This window comes from Ailuropoda melanoleuca, chromosome 6 (assembly GCF_002007445.2).
Source record: "Ailuropoda melanoleuca isolate Jingjing chromosome 6, ASM200744v2, whole genome shotgun sequence".
In the NCBI taxonomy this organism is placed as follows: Eukaryota; Metazoa; Chordata; class Mammalia; order Carnivora; family Ursidae; genus Ailuropoda; species Ailuropoda melanoleuca.
In genome coordinates, this window is record NC_048223.1 from 131,152,326 (window position 1) to 131,173,993 (window position 21,668).

Genomic DNA, 21,668 nt, shown 5'->3' on the forward strand with positions numbered 1-21,668 from the left:
TGTGTGCATGTTTCCTTCGCAGCCAAACCTGCCAAAGGGCAGGACTTCTCAAACCTTTGCTGCTCCTTCCTCAGGCCTTGTCCACTGGGCTTGTCTGGGGGGTCTCCAGGCCCCCAGGCCCCAACCTACTGGAGTCACAAGGACCCTGACAGAACGTTGAGCCTCTCGTTTGTCCAGCATCTGCCAATGGCTCCCACATTTCTCAGGGTAAAGTACCCCCAAGCCTTGACCCACTAGCCTGAAGACCAGACAACAAAAGCTCTCTCACCCCTGGTTCTCTACCCCAGGGCCTTTGTACCTGCTGCTTCAGTGCCTGAACCATCAACCTCATTTTCTTCATTTCTTCTTCCCTGGCCACCCACTCTACAATACCCGTGTTTTTATTGTTTATTTCCCCGTTCCCTGCTCCCATTTCTGGCTGGTACTCCCACTCCCTATCCTGCCTGGGGTTCCCTCTCTCTGCCGCTGGAGGGCCTGTCCCACGAGGGTGGATATGATGTCCTTCTCTCATCTGAGTGCCTCGGGACTGGAACCAGCAGAGAGAGGGTCCTCCTCCCTCCCTTCCACACCACCTGACACCCCACCGCCCACGTGAAATGACTTTTTTGCTGGAACTTAAGCCATCGGGATCTTGTGGGGCCCCACCGGAGTCCTGGGGTGGCCTCCGCCTGGGTGCACCCCCCAGGTGTGTCTCCAGCAGCACTGTATCCAGCTCCGACCTGCCCAGTGCTTCCGCAGACTCGTGCACTCACTCAGATACACAGCTGGGAATGGAAAAGTGGGTGCAAAAGGGTTAGAAAGTTGGATCCGCTGTTTCAAAATCCATGAAAACACAGACTCATGAGCCAGGGAGAGGGCATCGTGTGGGCAGGGGCTCCCCACGGAGCGCAGACCACAGTGGGGAGGGGGGATTGCGCCCCACCGCCCGCTCCCCCCACCCTTGATCCGGTGGCAGCAAGCTCACAGGTTTCCAGCTGAACTGGGAATTCCCAGTCCTTTCTGCAGGAAGGTAATGGGGATGCCAGGCCTGCTGGTCATTAAAGTCCAAAGCTGCAATATTTACAAACCCGGACCATGCGTTGCCCATTTTTGAGGGTCAACAAGGTGTGATGCCTGCACTGGCCACATGGGGCCACTCTCGGGCCAGGCCGGAGGGGTGGCAGAGGGGCAGGGGGAGTGAGGCCAGGCCTACCCGGATCGCTGGGAACTTCACTTCCCCATTTTACAAATGAGGAAGCCGGTTTTCGAAACCCAAGCCACCCGATTTTGGCTGACCTTGGGCGGGGGCGGGGCCAGGCCGGAGAAGCGGTCTGTGCCTGCGGTGAGGCCCTGGGCACTCCGCGATCCTGGGCAGTGGGTTTCCAGTCGCCAGTTCACATGACACCTCTGTGCACCCTAGGGTTTTTCCTTAAAAAGTTTTAGAAATTATGAGTATTTCACATGTACAGAAAGATCTGCCCACTGAACGGCCGGGCTCCCCTGCGCCCCCCCCCCCGCCCCGCTGTCTAGCCTGGGGAGGGGCGGGCTGGCACCGCTCCTGCTCAACTTCTCTCTCGGGCAGCTGTTTCTGGGGTTCGGGGTTCGCGTCAGAAGAAAGCTGGAGTGAGCTAACTCGAAACCAGGCATTGATTTGAACCTGGGGCCGGCAACCCGGGGTCTGAGCGGAGGGAGGTCCGCGTGTGTGGGAACGCCAGAGCCAGCGACGACGACGAGGAGCGGCTCAGCGGGACTGCCTGCGGCCTCCGGCCTCCGGGAGCCTGGCTACTGTGGGAGGAAGGAGTCCGAGCCCGAGGGGCAAGACGCTGGGCGTTTCTGCGCTCAGACCCACCTTCAGTCCCCTTTGCTCTGCCTGCATCTCCGCACACAGGGATGAAGCCACATTGTGTTACACTGGCTCCCTCCTGGAGGCACTCACTTGGTTCTAGCACTTTCCGTGCACATCCACCGTGGGCAGGAACTGAGGACTGAGGTCAGCCAGTGTGTGGGCCGCTATCAGCCCACACTCCGCTTCAACACAAAGTTAAACCTCGAACTAGAGAAAAAGCAGCTGCACGTAGGGTTGACCTGGCTTCTGATTTTGTCCTAAATTTACCCCCAGGCTCGGTCCCTTGTACGGTTACCTGGGAAACGGTACCTGGCTGGTGTCACTCACTGTGTCCTCCCCAAGGAGGCCTGGCCAGCAGGACAGCATGCCATCACCTTGAGCAACCATGAGCACACCGCAGAAACAACTGCTTCCTGGGGGGGCCGGAGACCCAGGCCGGAGCCCACACCCCGGGTGTCCATAGCAACATGCCTTCCAACTTGCTAACCATCTGTAAGAGACCCCCGAGGTGGGCACCCCAGGTTCCAGGAGCACCGGAGTCCTGAGAGCCCAGGAGAGCACCCTGTGGCCTGGGGTGGGAACCCCAGAACTGGGCTGATGACCCTCTGGTTCGTGGCACTGTGCTGGGATCCTACCTCCCCAGAGAAGGATCCAGAAGCCTCTTGAGCCTGAGATTGTGCTGGCCTGACCATGAGGTTGCCCTAGGTGCCCAGGTAAACAGAATGGGGTTGGGGGGACCCGCAGCAGTGCCCCGTGGTTCACTTGTCAATAGCTTTGTACGGCCCCGAGGGAACTCCCAACTCTGCAGCCTGTGGCACACACCACCCCCTCCAGCACCTGCACCCCAGCCAGCCTCTTCCAAGTGGCACCCCAAGATGCAAGCACACTGGGGAGGGCTTGAGGGGACACAAGTGGTCTGCTCTCCGCAGGGGGTTCCAACCCCACCCCACCTCCTGACCTAGGGTCCCATGTAGAGTACCTTGGCTAGCCCCCAGGCTTGGCTATCAGTCCCCGGCCCCGCAGAGGGGACACCTGGCAGCGGGAAGTCCTGTGACATCATGGTCACCCAAGGTCATGGGTGCTGCTGGGCCAGAGGGAGCCCCCAAAGGAAGTCATTGGGGTTTCAGTTTTGGGGTCTTTGCTGGGGAGGGGCTTCCCATACAGAGCCTGGAGGGGCGAGTGCCAGCCCGAGGTCCTACCTCCTACAGGGTGTGGCTTGGCAGCCTCCCCCCCCACTGTCCAGTGGGACCTGGCCTGAGTCAGCTCTGCCCACAGCCAAGAACTCAGAACCCACTGCCCGTTAACCTACCACGTCTGCTGTCCAGAGCAGGGGTGAGGGGGCTGTCCCTCCAGGAGCTGGGCAGATCAGAGGGGAGCCTCTCAGGCCCTTGATCAGGCCCTCCAGAGATAGGGTCTGATGTGCCCTGCCCCTTCAGAACCCCAGACACCTGCCATGGGCTGTTCCTCATCTCAGCCTGTGCTGGGGGCACAAAACCAAGCTGTTCCTTCAGCCAGGGTGGGGCTCACACCCCCTCTCCCTGCCTTGTGCCCCCTGGCCCCTGGTCAGCTCCCTGCCTATCCCCCCAGCCCTCCCCATCCCCATCCCCAAAGAGGTTGCCCATGGGCCTAACTGTAGGTCAGCAAGCTGGGCCTGCACTTGGAAGTGGCCCCTGCCTCCAGGCACCATCACCTGGGGCCACATTCCCCAAGCTCCATCCTTGTCTCTACCCCAACACCCAGCCCTCAGAGCCACCTCTACTGGGGAGCACACAGGCATGACCGTGCACATACAGCAGCCTCCTGTTTCAGCAAGGAACCAACCAGCCTCACGAGTGCACCTGTGTCTGTACAGGTCTGGGCCCCCGAGCAGGCTGGCAGCCCGGTGCTGTACCACGGAAGCAACAGAATACAGGATGCCCCCACCTCACCCTGGCTCCTGCAGGGGCTGGGCAGGCAGCCAGGGCTGAGGTCTAAAGCCCCCGGGGCCTGTCCTGACTCAGGCTTCGGGCCAGGCCCTTCCCCAGGCATTTCCCGCCCCTGCCGCAGCAGCCAAGATGCCGCCCTGAGCTCCGAGAGAGCCCCCATTTCCAGGCGGATTTTCTGGCTCCTGACACCAGGAACAAGCATGTGCCATTTGTAACCCCGATGTCCATAACTACTGGGGCCTGGACCCCCACAGACCCTGTGGCTCCTTGTTCTCCAGGAGCAGGGTGTGTAGACCGCCGAGACCACCCCTCCCAGATCCACCGAGAAGGCAGCTGGGTGCTCTTCCAGACTGAATGCCCTCCTGAATGCCATGCCCCCACCCTCCATCCACCTTGGTGCCCTGGCTGCTGGCCAAGACAGCCAGCCACCTGACTGATGAGTCTCCATGTGCCTCCTGGCTGGGTCGTGTTTCCAAGCAGCTTAGCCCCAGTTGGCTCCCGTGGGCCCTGGACCCACCCTCTGAGCTCCAAAGCCCTGACGCATGCATGCTTCAAGGCTAGAGACAGGGTCTGACTCAGGGAGGATATGGGCTGTCTGACTCAGGGCTGGGGAAGGCTCTGGAACCCTGGAGACGGTTTGTGGCTCTGAGTCCCTGCAGGGGGCCAGCCTCAAGCCCCAGGAGGTGGGGGTGGGCAATGAGGCAGTGGGGTGGGGGAGGGCAGAACCAAAGCTCCAGGGTGTCCTCCCAGCAGGAGGGTGCAGGCCAACCACAGTGTCTGGGGGCATCCGGGCCACACCAACGTCCTGCCCTGAAGTTCCCAACCCAGGGACGGGACTCCACGTGGACTGAGTAGGGCCTAGCGCACAGTGAGGCCACAGCAAGACCAGGTCCAACCTCTCTGGAGCAGAGTGGAGGGCGTGGGCCACCCTGGGGGGTTGCTGCAAGGCAACCAGGACCCTCGTGGAGGGCGGCCAGCACCTGCGCAGCTCGCTCAGATGGTGCTTCCCGATCCCCACAGGCGCCCTTCCTGCACGAGGCGAAGCGACCCCGGGGACACGCTCGCCAGGTGCAGCTTCCACAGAACCCTCCACAGGACGTCAGTTTGGCTGACAGAGGACATGGCTGGCCCCGCACCCCCTAACCACCACTGTCAACACACCACCACAGACAGGAACTTTCTGTTCACAGACACAATGACGACAGCACAGCTCAGGGGAACGAGACCAGTCTTCGCATCTGGACGGGTATCCGGGGTGGGCTGGAAGCCCTGGCCTCCACACCGTGAACACCCACACACCGACACCCTGCAGCACTTCGTATGCTAGCGTCCCACTCTAAGACTGCCGGGCCCTTCACAGCCACGTGCAGAACGCCCAGTCTGGGGGTGCTCCTGTAGGCTCGAGTTCAAGGTCTAGTGGCCTTGGGAGGGGTGGGTCCTGGGCCTCTCAGAGGAGACTTTCTCCGCGGCCACTCTCGGTCACTGGGACTTGTCCCGGTTCTCATCAGCTCTCCAATCTGCTGGTCCTTTAGCTTCAGCAGGCGCTCCAGCCTGACCACTTTCATCTGCAAAATCTTCAGGAGAACACACACGTCTGGAAGGCAGCACCCTGTCCACCAGCTGGGGGCCAGGCAGGGTCAGCCCTGCCTGAGCGTCCAGCTGGCCCCACCGTGAGGGCCACATGGCCGGTGCTTAGACCAAAAGCCCTCCAGTGGGGCCCTGAGGGAAAGGCTGTCAGAAATGAGCTCAATGCAGCCAGGGGGACCATGCAGTTGGGGGTTCTGGGCAGCAGGAATGGAGTCGGGGAGACAGGACATGAGAGGAAGGGGGGTGGCTATGGGAGGTGCTGGCTTTCCTCCCTCACCCCTTCTGATGCATTCCTGGCTCCTGGCTGGCCAGAGCTGCCAAGACCTCGTGGAGGCCCCCGGCCCTCGCCCTCTGCAGCCCTGCCTGCTGGAAGAGCCTCGCCCGGCCCCTGGCAGGTTTGGGGGGCATGCTCGCAGACTTGACTGTCGCCTGGACGCAGGCATTGCGCTTGGGCAGCACGCGCACCGTTTACTTCTAAAAGTTGGCAGCCAAGAAACCATTCCCATGCTGATGTCAGCGCACAAGGAAGCGCCAGGCTCCACACCCGGCTGTCCGGCCGTGGGCGCAGCTGGCCGCAGCGCTCCTGAGCCACGTCACAAACCCTCCCTTACCAGAAGCACAGACCCAGGCACACCCCAGCGGGCGAGAAAAAGCTTGTCTGCCCCCAAACACAGAGGTGAAGTCAGTGGTGTGACAGCCCACACTCCAGCCACCAACAGACAGCTCCAGCTGCTCGAGGCAGGGAGTCGGCCTCTCTGCAGACCAATCCCCTCCACAAACCCTGGACAGTGCGGGGCAGTGTGACCCGGCATGCCCCCACCTCATGCTGCCGTCCACACCCCCTACATCATGGCCACATGCCCCATGCCCACTCCCCAGTCACAAGCTGTGAAGACCCGAGGCCACACGCGGACTAGCGCTGTCCACTGCAATGGACTTCCTCCTCCGGCTGAGAGCCTCCCGCCCAGACCCACAGCTGCGGCTCCACCGACAGGCGAAACCAAGGAATCCCCCCACGTTCCCCTGGACTATCTTCTCTCCGTGGAGACTCGCCACTGGCAACAATCACGGCAGCAGCATTCGACTGCCCCGCCGTTTCAAATGACAGGTGGAGCGGTGTTCCCCTCCGGGTTTGGTGAAGTGGAACGGGTATGACGCGCTTTGCTGGCACATGGACTGGTGCCACCGGCGTGGGCATGACAGTGACCTCAGCCCCGTTGCTACTTATCACTTCCTCTCTGCTGCCTTCAGCAAATCCCAACCACACGATGATATCACTTTCCTGTTTCCTCAAGACAACAGCTCATCAAGATTTGGGTATCTGCTAGGGAACCGTGCTGTTTTCACAATTCCTGATGGCTCCTTTGACGCTGAGACCCAACTGGTGTGGCCTGCACACCCCCACCCTCCATGCACTGTCTCAGGTCCAAACCCGCAACCTGTGCTCCCACAGGGTGGGGGTGGGGGGACATGTGGGTGGCCACTCCCTATGTCATTGAGGCACCTGAACCCAGGAATGCTGCAGACCCTTGAAGGAGCAGAGGGACAGCTGTGCACCTGAGGAACCAGGCGTGTGCCTTGGGGGAGTGTTTTCTGCTCCCTGACTCAGCCCCCAGCCCTCGGGCCTGTGATCTAGCACCTCTGGGTGGTGGCAATTGGGCCCTGGGATTTGGTAACTGCCAAGACAGGGTGGTGGTGAGTCATGGGGGTGGAGGTCCACCATACTCTTCTCTCTGCTTCTGGGTATGTTTGGAACGTTCCACAGTTGTTTTCTAAATAGTCAAACTAACTGTAGGTTCCCCCTGGTCGGGGACTTTGCCTACCCCACCTACTGCCATACGCACACCGGGTCCCAGCTTCCTAGAAAGGAAGGCAGCCCCTCTGCTTCCTGGGGGGTGTCTGGGCATTGAGGGGCACCCAGGTCACCGTACCTTGACCATCTCCTGCAGCACGACCAGGGCCTGCTCCTTTTCCTCCAGTAACTGTTGCAGCCCAGAGTCCAGGTGTTCCAGGGACCCATCGGCTGGGTCCTGACTGAAAGGCAAACACCCAGCCTTTGATCCAGAAGGCTGGTGGGGGTGGGGTGAGGGTGGAACAGCCGAGGTCAGGAGACAGGGGCCCACCCTATGCACACACAGTGGCCTGTCCTCTCTGGAGTCCTCTGACTTGGAAGGGTCTTCACACCGGAGGGCACTGTGGGGCCTTGCAGGCCTGTGAGATAAACAGATGCAGGAGCTCAGAGAAGAGGCTGACCCAGTGGGGTGGGGGGGGGCATGGAGCCCAGAGGCACCACGCAGGCACCGTCTAGCCTAATGTCATCCCACAGTACAGCCCCAGATGCCTCTGAATGGCCCCCATACAGACTGCGGATGGAGCCGTGGGCTCCCACTGGGGAAGCTGCAGCCTGGGTGGCCTTGGAGCCAGGACTCCCCTGACCCTCCTCTCAGAGCAAGGACCTGCCCTCCTGGAGGTGTGAACTCAAGAGAACCACAGGCCTCATCTGACACTGCCCTTCATGGGAGGCCCGAGCGGGCTCTGACGGGCCTCAGTTCCCCAATCTGGAGATTTGGGTACTACCGGCGTGTGCAGGGGTGGTGAGCTCTGCCCGTGGGCCTGTTAGCATCAGCACTGGAGNCCGGCGTGTGCAGGGGTGGTGAGCTCTGCCCGTGGGCTTTTAGCATCAGCACTGGAGGGTCCTGGGTCCTGCGAAGGTTTCAAAGGTTGCACAGTGAGGGCCAGCCATGGGGGACCGCTCATCATTCATGTTGCCAACATCCCTCCCTGTGTTTCTAGGCACGGATGGGGGTGGGGGGAACTGGAAAGGAGAGCACGGCCGGGGCTGGCCTGGGCACAGGGAGTTTTCACTGCCCCAGGGCTGGAGGGTCATGCTGGGAAAGGGCCAAGGGCTAGGGTTTCACTACAGTGTGCACCCCAGGGTCGTGGGTGTGCAGGGCCTTCATCACCATGTTACTATCACTGGCAGATAACCCGGCCACATCCCAGCATGACAAATGCAGGTCAAAGGCCGTACAAGAGCCCAACACTTACGGCTGTGGGGGGCGAGGCTGGCTGGACGGCGCCATCCTTCACCTTTTCCCTCAGTGCAAGCAAGATGGGCTCGATGGCCCCGGGCGTGTTGGCCACCACCCTTTGAATTTCTGTCTCTGAGACCCACAAACGCAGCTTGTGAAAGACCTTCCTGCAAAGGAAGAGGGGGTGCAGTCCTCAGAGCAGTGCACTTTGTGGGGCCAGGAGGGGGGTCTGGCTTTCCTTGGAGGAGAGAGTCTGGGACTTGTGTGCCTTCTTGCCCCTGCACCCACAGAAGCCCCGCAACCATCCTGTTCCCAGCTGTCCCATCCGGGGCCAGAGCAGTCAGTGCCCTGGGCCTTCAGGCCGGGCCCGTCCCAGCCTGGGCCTCAGCGGGAGAACTCACTTCTGGCAAAGTCCTGCTGGCTCCGCTCCAAAGTGCTTGGAATCAGACTTCTCACCACCCCTATGGCCCCTCACCCCCCCACCCTTGGGGTTAAGCAGCAGCCTCCCCCGCCTCCACCTCCTCCCCAGTCCCCTTTTCCCTCACAGCTCTCTGAAATGAGTCCTACCAGAACCTGCCCAGGTCTCAACCCCGCAGTCCCTTCTATTCCCCAGGCTTGGAGCCAGGTCCTGACCATGGCCTCCAGGGGCCCCAGGCAGCTTGAGCTCCCCTCCCCGTCCACCTTCAGGAGAGCAGGGACCCTGCACCCTGCTCCCCACTGCAGCCCTAGGTCACCCACACCTCATTCTGCTGTCACTTCCTGAGGATCCTTGTCCGTCCTGCCACCCATCACGACTGACGCCGGTTGCATCTCACGTATCTATCTCCCACTAGACAGACTGTCAAGCCCATGAACGCAGGGCCTGCAGTAGAGCTTGCAACCCAGAATCACTGCTGAGTTGGTGACAGGTGCAGGCAGCATGGGCTGGACAGAGGGCAGGACTGACGCCCTGGTGAGTACGTCTCAACCTGACTGTGCTGTCCTCTTGGTGGCTTACGGTGACACTGAGACATTAGCAAAGCTGTCAGGGACACAGCCTGAGACATGCCCCAGAGACCAGGACGGGTAGGGGAGAGGCTGCCCTCAGAGAGCAAGGAGGCCTGCCTGTTGAGAACACTCCAGTTGCTGAGCTTCTGGTCTGTGTTGCAGGTGGGGACGTAGTTGTGCAGGTCCACAAGCCGGGGGCAGAAGTGCTTCACAATCTCTGCCAGCATCACTGGAGGGGCCGGGGGTGCAAGGTCAGCCTGGCCTGATGAGCGGAGCTCTCCTTTCCTTACATGTCAGTTTCCCAGGGTCCCTGAAGTGGTGGAGGGCAGAACGAGGCAGGAGAACGAGGGACGGTCCAAGTCCTGGGGGAGCGGCCACAGGGGCCAGGCTGCAGGCCCCCCAGCAGCGTGTGCGTGCCCCCACGGAGGGCTGCGAGGGCCAGCCTGGGGTCGGAGGAGCTGCGGGAGGAACCCTGAGGCTGCCCCTTCCTCCCCAGGAAATGCTGGGGGAGGGGAATGCCCCCCAAATGCAGCTAGACTCAGCAGGAGCCCCCGTCCACCACGCGGCTCCTCCTCCAGGGGCCGGCCGCTCGGCCTCGCTTCTCCCATCCTACCGACTCCTTCCAGAGCGCCCCTCACGCCCCTGCTCCGGCGTGTCCTGCACCTGCAGGGGGCCTGCGCGGCTGGGACTTCGGTCTGACCGCTGGGGCATTCTTCAGCCGAGAGCGAGCTCCTGCCTGCGGACAGGCGGCCCTGCGGCCTCCACCCTCCCCGGCCGGGCACCCCCGAGCCCTCGGTCCGCCCGCCAGGGACCCCAGCCCCGGCAGTCCCCGACGTCTCCCCGCCGGCCCGCCCTCACCGCCGTCGCTGAAGTCCCGCGCCAGATGGCGCTTGGGGCGGCTGAGCGGGAGCCCGTCCAGCCAGGCGCAGAGGCCGCGGAGGGCGCCGGACGGCAGGGGCGGCGGAGACTGAGCGCTTCGGCCGGCGGCGCCCAGCATGGCGGCTGAAGCGGCTGTTGGGGCCGTTGCCAGGAAACGGCGCCCGGAGAGTCCTGGGGACCGGAAGGGGCGGGGCAGAGGACCCGGTTGTCGGGGCCGTTGCCGGGAGACGGCTCTCGGAGAGCCCTGGGGACCGGAAGGGGCGGGGCGGCGGGACCGCCTCTGGGGGCCGTCGTCTCCGGGCCCTGGGGCTGACTTCTGGTGGGGGAGGGGTCCCACCAAAGTCCTGGAGAAAAGCTAGAACTCTGGCGTGGTCCGTCTCCGGCGTACGCTTTAAGCCTCGAGATCTTAACGTGTTATAAATTGTATTCCACATTGTTTAACGCACAGTGTAACATCGATTTCGTAAACAACTGCGATTATTTAGAACTTAATAATAACTTAATCAGAAAATACACTCTTCATTGCAGTTCCGGCCCCGCCGCGGGACCCCGGGGGTGGGCGGGGGCTCCCAGAGCAGCGGCCGCAGGTGCCCCTCGGGGTTCGGCTCCTCCGTTGGCACTTGTCAGGCCGGCCGCGGGGGGCGGGGGCAGGGCGGCAGGGGGCAGGGGGCCGGGACAGGGGACAGGGGGCAGGGGGCCGGGCCCCTCCCCTGAAGGGCAGCCGCGCTCCCCGCTCAGGCCCGGCGTCCGCTGCCCGGCGTCACCGCCTCTGCACGGGGGGCTTCAGAGCAGCCTTCGGACCCGCGGCGCCCTCGAAGGAAGAAACGAACGGCCGCTAAGGCATCTGCTACCGGGAGCACGAATGAATCACACTCGCTCCCGCAGTTCTTAGACGTAGGTCACCCCTCACGCGACGGCGGTCATCGCCGCTCCCACGGCCGGTGACGCCGCAGCCGCTAACCCCTGTAACCTTCGACTGTCTCCCTTGTACCAACAGGAGGGAAAGATTCACGGCCCGCAGGAGCGGCTCACTGAAAAGTCGCGACAGAGGTCAAGTGGACGTTGAAACAAGGCTGGCGGACAGTGACCGTGTCCCCCTCCGGGCGGCGCCCCAGCCAGCCAGAGAGACTCGCGCCCTGCTGCCCAGCTCCCTGGCAGAGAGAGGCTCACCTGCGTGGGTCCAGGGTTGGCCCCTCCAGCCCCAGGCTTGACTGGTGGCATCGGGGGTGGGAAGGTCGGCTTCACACCCTGGAGGACACAGACGGACACCATCGAACGCCCTGTCTTCCCCAGCATCTTCTAGCAAAGTTCCCCAGGTCCACTCTGCTCCCGACCACCTTACAGGCTTCTCTTGTCGACAAATGCCCCCAACTGGGCCAGATTCAAACCCAAACGCGGCAGAACCCCCTCCTGGGCCCATGAGCCACCATCTATCTATCTCAGCACCTCCCCCACTCCCTCAACAGCCCCACCCCACCCTACCCCAGCATTTCCCAAGAAAAGCTCTTAAATGGCCCGAATGTGGGTCCTTGGAAGTTCAAAAGCCAAGAATTAACCACTAAACTTTGCATCTGATTGCATTTCAGCTTTCGGGAGAGGGGGAGGGGGGCGGGCAGGTGCCCCCAGGATCTGGGGTGGAGGAAGGGAAGGCCTGTGGTGTGTGCAGCACCCTTATTGTAGCCTTGGCTGGCTTTCACCACTCCTTGGCTAGACCCCTTCCTGCTCCTTTGACCCCGTTTTTCCTGTCAAAACCCCTCCTAAGGCTATTTCTGCGGCTCTACTGTAAGTCTAAAATTAGTTCAAAAAGTTAAAAAGGAAAGAGAGAATCTTCATGAAGCAAACACCAACTAATGGTTGCTGCCGGCAGGGCCTCCAGATGGACGCAGACCCTGGGGGTCCACCATGCATCTCTCAAAGCATCTCCAGATTTGAGCTCCAAAAGGAAGCCGAGGACACCACAGGGTCTGGTCATGGAGGGGCCTGGAAGAGCATGGGTGCAGCTGGGGGTTTCTCCTGAGTGGCAGAGGCTTCTCACCTGCTTGGGCTTCAGCTCAGGGAGGGGCTTGGCAGGAGGAGCAGGTCTGAGCTGGTGGGAAGGAGGAACAGCAGTCAGGCCCCCTGTGCGCCCTGGGTTTAGTAAACGTCCTCTCCGGGCTGGGCCATCAGCCTCCTGAGTGTGGCAGCTGCTGCCCTGGAGTGTCCGGCTCACCAAATCCAGCCCCCAGCCCCCGCACTCCCCACCTAGGACCCACTTGGTGCCCCCAGATGGCCTGGCTGCTGGGCCCCATTGCTGCTCACCTGGTCTGGGGGCGGCCGGGTGTACACAGGAACGGTGAAGGGTGGTTTGGACATGGTGGCTGGAGGCTGCAGAGAACAGGGTGGAGAGCCTGGGTCTCACCGAGAAGCCGCCTCCAGGGGCTTTGGAGATGCACCCCAGCTCAGAACCCAAGGTTCCCACCCCTCCCAGAGGAAGAATAAAATGTGTGCATGCAGGGCTCTGCCCCATCCCATTGCCCCCCAAGGCCTGAGCCCAGATGGGACTCCCACCCTCCCTTCCCTCAGCTTTGCTGTGCAGGGGCCGGGAGGTGCGGGGCAGCAACAGAGGGCATCTTGGCTTTAACACCTTCCGACAGAGCCTGCAGAGGCCGAGAGCCTCAGGTTCAGTGCAAGCTCCAGTCTGTCAGTGGCTCCTGTGGGTTGGCAGACTGGCCACCCTAAAGCCTGCCTCTGCCTCCGTGGGGCAGCTCTAAGCCCCGTTGGAAGGCAGGGGATGGCCCGGGGATGGCAGGATGCAGTGCTTACAGCAGGCGGTGGCTGCTTAGGGGTCGCCGTGCGGGTCATGGGCATGGTGGGCTGGCTGGGGTGGGTGGGGGGGGCCGGAGCCCCACCCTTGGCTGGCATACCATGCCCCTCGTGGAACAGGGGGTTGGAGAGCCCCTTGGCAGTCTTGGGCGCTGCGCTCCTGTGGAGAAAGCAAGACTGGTCAGTGTGTCCTGGCCTCGGGGTCTGGCCCAGGGACTCAGGGGCTCCTGGGTGTGTCCTGCAACCGGCACAATGGGGTGAGGTCCCCTGGCAGCTCCAAGTGCAGCTGCCCACCACAGGCAGAGCCCATATCATCCCAAGTGCTCTGGCACTGATTAGGGTGGGGATGGAGGGGCTCTCTCTGGGTTTATCACCACCACCTGTCAGCCCCGCTTGTCACCTGCCCCCCTCTCCTCGAGAGGCAGAGGCCCCGAGGCCGCCTATGTGAAGGGCTGTCTCTCCTCTTCCTTCAACAGCAGCAGGGCATTTCCCAACTGCGTGAGCATGGGAAGTGCTCCTTGCACGTGATGACGTTTTGCAACCCCAAAGCAGGCTCACCTCGAACAGACGCGGCTCCGGGCCTTCCAGAAGATGACCACGCCTGCCAGGAGAGCCACCAGCAGCACCACGGATACCAGCACGCCCACCAGGGGGCTCCTGGACCCTGTGGGGGTGCAATGAGGCCAGGTGTCAATAGGGTAGTGAGGCCTGGGAGGGCCCTGGGGCCAAGGAGGGGACAGTTTTCTCAGGCGGAGAACCAGGAGCCCAGGGCCCATCTGAGGACCCTCAGCACTGACACCCAGTACATTACACCAGTGCTGCAGGCTCTCAGATGACGGGTTGGAGGGCTTGGTGGTGACTGGTCCCTGGCCCACAGTGACATGAGCAAGGTCTGGCCAGACCCTGGAGGCCGTGGTGCTGTGGACGGCTGCATGCACAGTGGCCACTGCAGAGGAAGACATTTGTGGGAGTGAGGGGTCCTCAGACTCCTACGCTCAGAAGGGGGCCGGGGACCCAGCAAAGGGACTGGCACCCTGTCACCGTTACCATGCCCTCTCTCTAGGACAGACAGAGGCCTGTGGGGCCTGTTGGGTCGAGGTGGCCACACAGGATGCTGGGCTCCCCGTGGGGTCAGAAAGCCTGGGGTTGAGGACTGCAAACCTCAATCTTTCACAGTGTCCCGAGGGACTTGGGGCACATGGTGTCCTCAGCCCTGCCCAGGTGGTCTGAGGAAGGACGGGACCCGCACTGGACCCCGTCAGGCCATACAGGTGTGAAGGCCCCAGGGAGGCCAGGCCTACCTGTGCGCATATGGGGCAGCGGCTCTGCGCAGCGGGGCGGCGCCCAGCCCGGGTGGCAGTGGCACTCTCCCTTGTGGTTGCACACCTGGGGGTGAGTGGGCGTGAGGACCAGGCCGCCACACACCCCGTCTGCCACCTCCCAGCGCCCGCGCGGCCACCACCGGCTGCTGAGCCTCTACGCCGGGCCTCAAGCCTGAGAGGGGCTCTGCTGTGCCCCCCCGGTTCAGGACGGGCCCGGCTCACCCACGAGCCCGGCTCCTCCTTGTGGGGCTGCCACAAGCAAGGGCTACGGCAAACGTGCTGACAGCAAGGTCAGCACGTCAGGCCTAGTCTCGGGGCGGCTTCCTGTGTCCGTGAGACACACCCCCAAACATCCCTGAGACAGGGGCTTGGGAGGGGAGCGCCCCAGCCCCTGGTGTTTCGAGCTTTCAGGGGCTGACTGTCCCCGCATGGTGACACAGGTCACCAAGAGCTGTCGCACCCATCCCCATTTCAGAGTAAATCATTTCAAGCCTGACCAGCACCAGCCCACGCGCCCACCAGCAAGGCTGCCCCGGGCCTCAGTGTTCACGTGGGATGCCCAGATGCCCACCAGCCTCTGGCCGCGTCCCCAGAGGGCTGGCTTGGCCCCTGCTGTTCCCGGGCGCTCCTTCACACAGCCTACCGGTCCCCTTTGGCCCCAGAGAGCGGCGGTGCGATGTCCCATGGGCTTACGTACCCCACGGCTGTTGCACTGGGCGGAGCAGTTCCTGGATCTGTAAACTTGCAGGAGCTGGCAGAGTCCTTTCCAGCAAATCTGGAGGGTGGTGGGGGTCCCCTGAGGCAGACATTCTAGACCACTGCCTGGAGCCCCCCGTCCCCACTTCTACCATCAGCTAAAGCTGACCAGAGCCTGCACGGCGAGCTCTGGGGGAGGCAGGCCGGGGCCACCACATCCAGGCTGGCCTGGCCTGCACCCCATTTGCGGGCCAGCCAGCCCACAGCTGCCACCAGGGCCGAAGGCCTGGCCTCACCCAGGTCCGGGGGTTGTGGACTCACGGAACGGGACAACCCCGTGAACTGAGGACTGCCTTCTAGAACATCTCCCGTGCTCCCGCTTAGCCTCTACTGAGAACACAGGGCAGTCCGTGCGCAGAGCCCTTGGACCGCATGGGCTCGCCTATGTGGCACACGTGTCTAGGAGCTGGGCGTCCAGCAGCCTGACCGCTGCACGTCTGGGCCACACCCTCCAAAGCCCTGCAAGCGGCAGCAGCTGACGCACCAGATGGCGGCTCGGGTGCTCACCTTCTCCTCGCCACACTTGGTGCCTTCCGGCACCGGCTCGTACCCTGCACCTCCCTCCAGGACGAGAGCCTGGCAAGTGCCCGCGGGGGAGGCGAAGGAGCAGGAACTCCGCTCTGGGGGCTTCTGTCCACCCTCACAGTACAGGATGCCACACTTGTTGACCCTGTGGACAGAGGAACAAGCCATCCAGCCAGCTCTGCTGGGTCTCTTGCCTGGTCCATGCTGACGCCCCTTAGGACGACCCGTGGAGCTGCAGGAAACGAGGCCCAGAGCCCTCAGACACGCTGATGGGCACCGACCCCAGGCCCAGCGACAGCGACACACCCTCCCTCCCGTGAGGGCAGATGCTCAGGCCTGTGGGTCCTGGAAGGCAGGATGGACCCCCTAGAGAACCCTCTGACTCAGTCCCCAGACTCCTTTGTACAAAAGACTCTCTTGGGCATCCCCACTTCCAGGGACATCCTGTGGCCCTGGACCCGGGCGAGTCAGGCCACGGATGACCACTCACCTGCTGGCACCATGGGTGAGCCTGCCCTGGCAGCCTGGTAAGAGGTTGTAGGTGTAGCATGTTTCCACGGCAACCCGTGAACCTGTGGGGGCCAGGAGGAGGTCAGTCCTCCAGCCTGGGCCCCGCAGCCCCTGCAGGCCTGTGGGCACACGGCCGGAGTGCATGTGCCTCACCTAGCCCCGACAAGTCCCGGCACCTCTGGGCCAGCGTGGGGCAGACCCCATTGTAGCAGTAGCCCCCTGGGCAGGGTGTGCCGTTCTCCTGGAAGACGTCCTCCGGGCACGCTGGCCGCTGGCCATCACAGTACTCCTCAAGGTCACACGCATCCTTGGGGGGACGGCACAGCTCACCGGCAGGGGTCACCTGCCCAGCAGAGCAGAGCTCATGTGCGCTGCCAGCCATCTCCTCGGGGCCCCTTAACACCCACTGGCCCGGGGCACGGCACTCACCCTGCAGTCACGGCAGCAAGAGCCCTGGGCGCACTGGGCCCCCGCAGCCAGCTGGCAAGTGGTGGCGTTGCAGCAAGGGTTCCGACAGGCCTGCAGGGCAGAGGTGGGAGTGGGCTCCAGGGCACACCTGCGCCCCCTCCTCAGGAGCCCCTCCGGGTGGTGACAGGGCTCAGAGTGTGTTCTGTGTGGTGGCCGCACACGGGGCAGCTGGGGGGTCACGAGCAGGCATCCATGTGGGCAGAGGGCATCTGGCCGGTACCTGGGGCGGGCCGCAGTCACACTGCTCCCCACGCTCCACAAACCGGTTCCCGCACACAGGGTCGCCCACCAGCCGGCCGGGGTCGGGGGCGTTGGCCAGGCAGGCTGTCCGAGGCTTCTCCATGAACATCTCCAGGTCAGCGCGGCTGCACTGGCTGAACATTCTGGGGAACTGGGCGCTGGGGGTGCAGGGTGGGGCCTCTGTCAGGGGGTGGGGGGGCACCCAGGACACCCCCCTCGCAAGCAGCCCCTGGCCTCACCCGATGCTGGCCGCCATGATGCAGCCGCCGCCCTCCCGTGGCACGGGGCAGTAGCAGCCCTGAATGTTCTCGTCATGGTCCATGCCCAGGTTGTGGCCCATCTCGTGGGCCATGGTAGACGCGACGCCGATGGGGTTCTTTAGGTTGTGGTCCTACAGGGAGAGGCTGCGCTGGCTGATGCCGCACCCCTGCCCACCCCACCCGCCCTCCCCGGCCCTGCGAAGGTTGCAGGCTTGGCCCTTCCTCCGGCCAACAGCACTGCTGAGAGCATCAATGCACCCTCCAGGGCAGGCACCTGCCCCGGTGTTCCAGCCCGCAGGGGCAGCTCAGGGACAAGCATGTGGACCTGGGTCCTCAGGGCTCCCCACCCGGAGGCCAGCAAACCTGGTTTACAGCCCCAGAGTCCTGGGAGCACATGGCCGACACCTTGGCCAGTCCCACGGTGGTCCCGGTGAACTCAACCCCCCTGCAAACAAGAGCAGTGCGCGAATGCGGACGCTTCGAAATCTGCCTCCCTCCCGCGTGCCCCTCATCCCCACACAGGCCTCCCAGGCCCCGGCTCGGCGCCCACCGCCCACATACGTGATAAGCTGCGCATTGTCGTGCTGGTGCCGTCCCACCAAGTTCTGTGTCCGCCACTGGAGGAAGTTGTCCAGTGTGGTGTCGGGGTTCGAGCTCACGTGAATCTGGTCCTCTTGGTTCCACATCTCCAGGCCCACCAGGACCACACGGAAATTGAGCTCCTGATAAAGCTGGGAGGGCCGGAAAGCCCCAGGTCAGGCTCGGGGACAGCGAGGGCCGCAGACGCAGAGCCCAGCTCCCTGCTGGCTGCGTGTCCCCCTGCGGGCCCCGCCCCCTCGATAAACAGGGTTTCTACCCACCTTGTCCACATGGTTTACCACCTCCATCACCCGGCTACGAACAGCTGCCCTGCTCCCCAGCCGCCGGAACTGGAGGACAGCAGGCCCTCAGATGCACGCAGCCCATCGGCCGGCCCCGCGCCCTGCCCCCACGCCCTGCCCCACACTACCTCTGCGCTGTCCGTGACCACATACAGCTCCACGTAGCGGGTGTCTCGGGCCACTGGCCAGTTCTGGGGGCACAAGAAGCTGGTCAGCTGCACCAGCCACAGTCCTCCAGGTCCGGGCCCAGTTTTCACACACTGACCCTCTCCCAGGGTCCTGGACCTGGCCCCCGGCCCCCTGCTCAGGACTGGGGGTGCCATCCACGAGGCTCCAGCTCAGGCCAAGGAGCGACCTCTGCAACAGTCACTGGCAGAGCTGGGGCCATCGGCTGTGGGGACCCCTCGGAGATGCCCGGGCCAACCTGACCGGGGTCGGTGGGTAGAACCCTCACTCAGCCAAGCACACTGGGAGCCTGGGGGACGCAGTCCCAGTGGACAGGGGGTGAGGAAGCTGGTCCCCCCCTCACCCGGGGCCTGAAGGCAGCCGAGATCCGAGGCCCCAAGGCCTTCTCCAAGCTGGTGTCGCTGACCCCACAGGTCCTGGCCTTCTGTTGCAGGTGCTGCGCCCGGTACAGTGCATGCTGTCCCTCTTCGCCACCCCCGTCCAGGGGCTCGATCAGGTGGACATCTGAGCCGGCCCGGAAAAAGCCCCTGAGGGCAGAGGTAAGCCAGGTGGTTCTGAATTATCACGTTCCCACACCGCGTCTGGGGAGGGACGAAGCCTTGAAGGACGGGGTGAGGGTCCTTCTGGTGAGGACAAAGCTCCATCTGCACGGGGACAGACGGCCCCCCAGGTGGATGGTATACTGGGGACGGCCTCCAGGGCCTGAGCGGAGCCCCGTAGCTCAGGGAACCTGTGACTTCTAACAGCCAGACGCCCATGGGCAGGAAGGTCTCCAGGCCTAGCCCCTCTCTTCTTGGCCTCAGTTCACCTCTGGAGCATGCGGGGGACGGCTGACACCCACTCCCCAGGTCTGCAGCACCCACCTGAGGCCAGCACAGGTGCTGAGGCTGGCGGCGGAATGCTGGTGCCCCTCCACGTGGCCCTGGTAGAAGCAGTGACCCTGCAGGAGGGAGGAGGCGTGAGTGGCCCGCAGCCCTGTACCCCCCCCCCCACTGCCGGCCTTGCCGAGGGCTGCCCGGGGCCGTACCTGCCTTTGTAGCTGCTCTACCACCTGGGAGCCATTAGCAGCTTTGTAGGTCTCCGTGTAGCCCGAGCCCACCAGGTCCCTGGAAGAGAGCCACTGTGGTGCCTGGGGCCCTGCCTGCCCCCGCAGAAGCCGCTTCTGGCCTGGTGGAGTGGCCGGGCCAGGCAGCTGGACGCCGAGGGCATGGGCATGCTGGGCGCAGCAGGCCGGGCCTCCACTCACCTGTTCTTCCTCAAGTGCAGGGTGAAGTTGTGCCCTTGGGTCCCAAGGACGAAGCTCACACTCTCCGGGTACAGGTCCTGAGCCAGGGGAAAGGGAGGGGTCCAGGGTGAGAGGCCCTGCCCCAGGGTCCACCCACCTCCAAGCTGGGTGTGATGGAGCTCTGCTGGGCTGGGGATGCACCCAAGGCCGGGAAGTCCCTCAGAGGACCTGGCGGTGGGGGGGGTCGTTCAACATCGGGCTAGTATTAGGAAGCTGAGGCTGGTGGACAAGCTGGAGCTCTAGACCTCAGTTTCCCCATCTGTCCACACAAGTAATGACTAAGATCCCCTTCTCCGGGGGGAGGGGGAGACATGGCTCTGACTAGCAGCCCTTAGATCCAAGGTGGCAGAGGAGATGGGGCAGGGCACGTGACTGAGCACCCCTGGGGTGTGCCCCCACTCTCCTGACCTCTTGGGACAGGACTGTGTGAGGGCCCAGGGCGGTAGAAACCCTTCCCCAGATACTGAGGTCAGGACAGGCCTGTCCCACCGGGATTTCAGGAATGCCCCCAGGCGGCCTTGCTTGGGGAATCCCACAAAGGTGCGTCACCACAAAGGGCTACACCACAAACGCCTACGGTGACACGCCCCTGGTGAGCCATCCCCTCTGGCCTGAAAGGGATCTGACTTATCTAGCCAGCGAGTGAAACCAGGATGTGCCCTGGGCCAGAAGGGCTCCCGAGTGGCAGCCCGAGCAGCCCCAAGGTCCTCCCTCAGCAGAAGCCGCTCACCTCACCCCACCCACCTGAGGGTAGGGGTGTGGCAGGATGCAGAGAAGTGAGGCCTGGGGGTGGAGGAAGTGCAGGCAGAGACAGCCCCGTCAGCCCCACAAGCCAGCCCCTCCCCACTGCTGGGCACACAGAACAGGCTCTGGGGAGCCAGGAGGGACCCCCGGGCCGGCTTCCCCGCCGAGACTTACCAGGTGGGAGGGCAGAGCTCGGCGGGCACGGGATGCTGACAGGCGCTGGGGCCACACCACCTCATACTGCTCCACGTGGGGCAGCAGGGTGCTGGGGGCGGCCACTGTGGGCGAGAAGAGGGTCGGCAGGCTGGTGGTGGGCCTGCGCCTTCTCCTCTGACGGAGTCACCGGACAGCGGACAGCGTGAGCACCAGGGATTCAGATACGGGGTTCCCCTGCCCCGGGCGGGGCCGACAGGGCTCCCCCGACAGCTCCTCCCCCAGGGCCTAGGCTGACCTAGACGTCCCCCCCTTCCTTGGGTCTGAGGGGGCACGCTGGCCCTGGGTGGGGGGTAGGTCTGCCCTCCTGCCTGCAGGCAGTCCACCCAGCCCAGACCCAGAAGCTCCCAGGTATCCAACAGCAAACAGCCCTGGGAGTGGGGGTGAGGCCCAGGGACAGAACGCCCACGACAGCCGCCCTCCAAGTCTTCTCCGTCTCTCTCCAAGTGTCACTGATGTGTCCCCACGACATTATCTTTTAAAACACCAGGAGAGAGAGGCCCCACCTATCAGAGAAGTGGGCCCCCTCCAGCCTGGGGCTGGGACACCACCGAACCCAGCCCAGAAAGCTCCCCAGGCCAGCGGGGAGTGCGGGGGACCAGCAGCTCACCCCACCGGCGTGGGTCCCCAAGTGGCTAGACTGCCCCCTCCCGCCCTCCTCCCGTGCCCACCCTCAGCTCCAGGTACTGTTCCTCCGTCCTCCCTTCCCTGCCGGGCTGGGGGGTCTGGGTGGGAGTGCGCAGTCCCATGGCTCCGGGGCAGATGGGGAGTGGCGCGGTTCTCCACGGTGCCCTGGGAGTCCCCAGCGGGACCAGCGCTGGGGAGACGCCCCAGGCGGCTTCTCCCCCAGTTCCCTTTTGAAGTTTCAGTCTGCTGCCCTGGGCCTTCCCGGTGAGGGCTCCCCTCGGCGCGCCCGACCGCTGAGACTGACCCAGAGCTCCGCGGGGTGCGGAAGGCCAGGGGACCGGCCTGCGCCCGGGACGGCCGCCCCTCGCCCCGGCACTCACCTTTTAGACACAGCGCGAGCAGCTGGAGCCCCAGGCCGCGCATGGCCGGGGCGCGCTCGGGGGGCGTACCCGGGGGTCTGGGGCAAGAACAGGGGGCGCGCTCGGGGGTCCCGGGCAAGAACAGGGGGCGCGCTCGGGGTCCGAAGTCTGCGGTCCAGGGACGCGGCGCCGGCGGGAAGCGGCTCCGCGCTCGGGACGAGGTCTGGTCCCGACGCCCCGCCCCGGAGACCAGCC

The 21,668-nt window shown here is 63.9% G+C and overlaps 2 protein-coding genes across 10 annotated transcripts; both read right to left on the reverse strand.

Annotated features, from left to right (window-relative positions):
* Positions 1-4,914: 4,914 nt before the first annotated feature.
* On the reverse strand, positions 4,915-10,487 carry LOC105241785 (sperm flagellar protein 1-like). 2 transcript variants are annotated; one of them, XM_034663531.1, is made up of 8 exons: positions 10,215-10,487; positions 9,474-9,585; positions 8,386-8,536; positions 8,010-8,040; positions 7,915-7,950; positions 7,461-7,548; positions 7,269-7,371; positions 4,915-5,324 (listed from the first exon to the last, which is right to left on the reverse strand). In XM_034663531.1, exons 1-8 carry the CDS (start codon positions 10,351-10,353, stop codon positions 5,157-5,159), a joined length of 828 nt encoding a protein of 275 aa, XP_034519422.1. In that variant the 5' UTR covers positions 10,354-10,487; the 3' UTR covers positions 4,915-5,156. The 2 variants fall into 2 exon arrangements, with proteins under 2 accessions (XP_034519422.1, XP_034519421.1); XM_034663530.1 differs by lacking the exon at positions 7,915-7,950 and having other exon boundaries at positions 7,461-7,549; positions 7,975-8,040.
* Positions 10,488-10,641: 154 nt separating this feature from the next.
* ADAM8 (ADAM metallopeptidase domain 8) lies at positions 10,642-21,623 on the reverse strand. 8 transcript variants are annotated; one of them, XM_034663525.1, is made up of 25 exons: positions 21,435-21,623; positions 20,389-20,492; positions 19,432-19,508; positions 19,213-19,291; positions 19,049-19,125; positions 18,529-18,712; positions 18,128-18,190; positions 17,979-18,047; positions 17,680-17,849; positions 17,482-17,563; positions 17,098-17,249; positions 16,839-17,016; positions 16,580-16,669; positions 16,304-16,493; positions 16,131-16,212; positions 15,623-15,785; positions 15,057-15,134; positions 14,339-14,423; positions 13,849-13,983; positions 13,596-13,701; positions 13,038-13,197; positions 12,534-12,599; positions 12,271-12,321; positions 11,406-11,483; positions 10,642-11,046 (listed from the first exon to the last, which is right to left on the reverse strand). In XM_034663525.1, exons 1-25 carry the CDS (start codon positions 21,475-21,477, stop codon positions 10,996-10,998), a joined length of 2,613 nt encoding a protein of 870 aa, XP_034519416.1. In that variant the 5' UTR covers positions 21,478-21,623; the 3' UTR covers positions 10,642-10,995. The 8 variants fall into 8 exon arrangements, 6 of the variants coding, with proteins under 6 accessions (XP_034519416.1, XP_034519415.1, XP_034519414.1 ...); XM_034663524.1 differs by having other exon boundaries at positions 16,304-16,457; positions 19,432-19,638; positions 21,435-21,589; XM_034663523.1 differs by having other exon boundaries at positions 19,432-19,638; positions 21,435-21,589.
* Between the last annotated feature and the right edge of the window lie 45 nt (positions 21,624-21,668).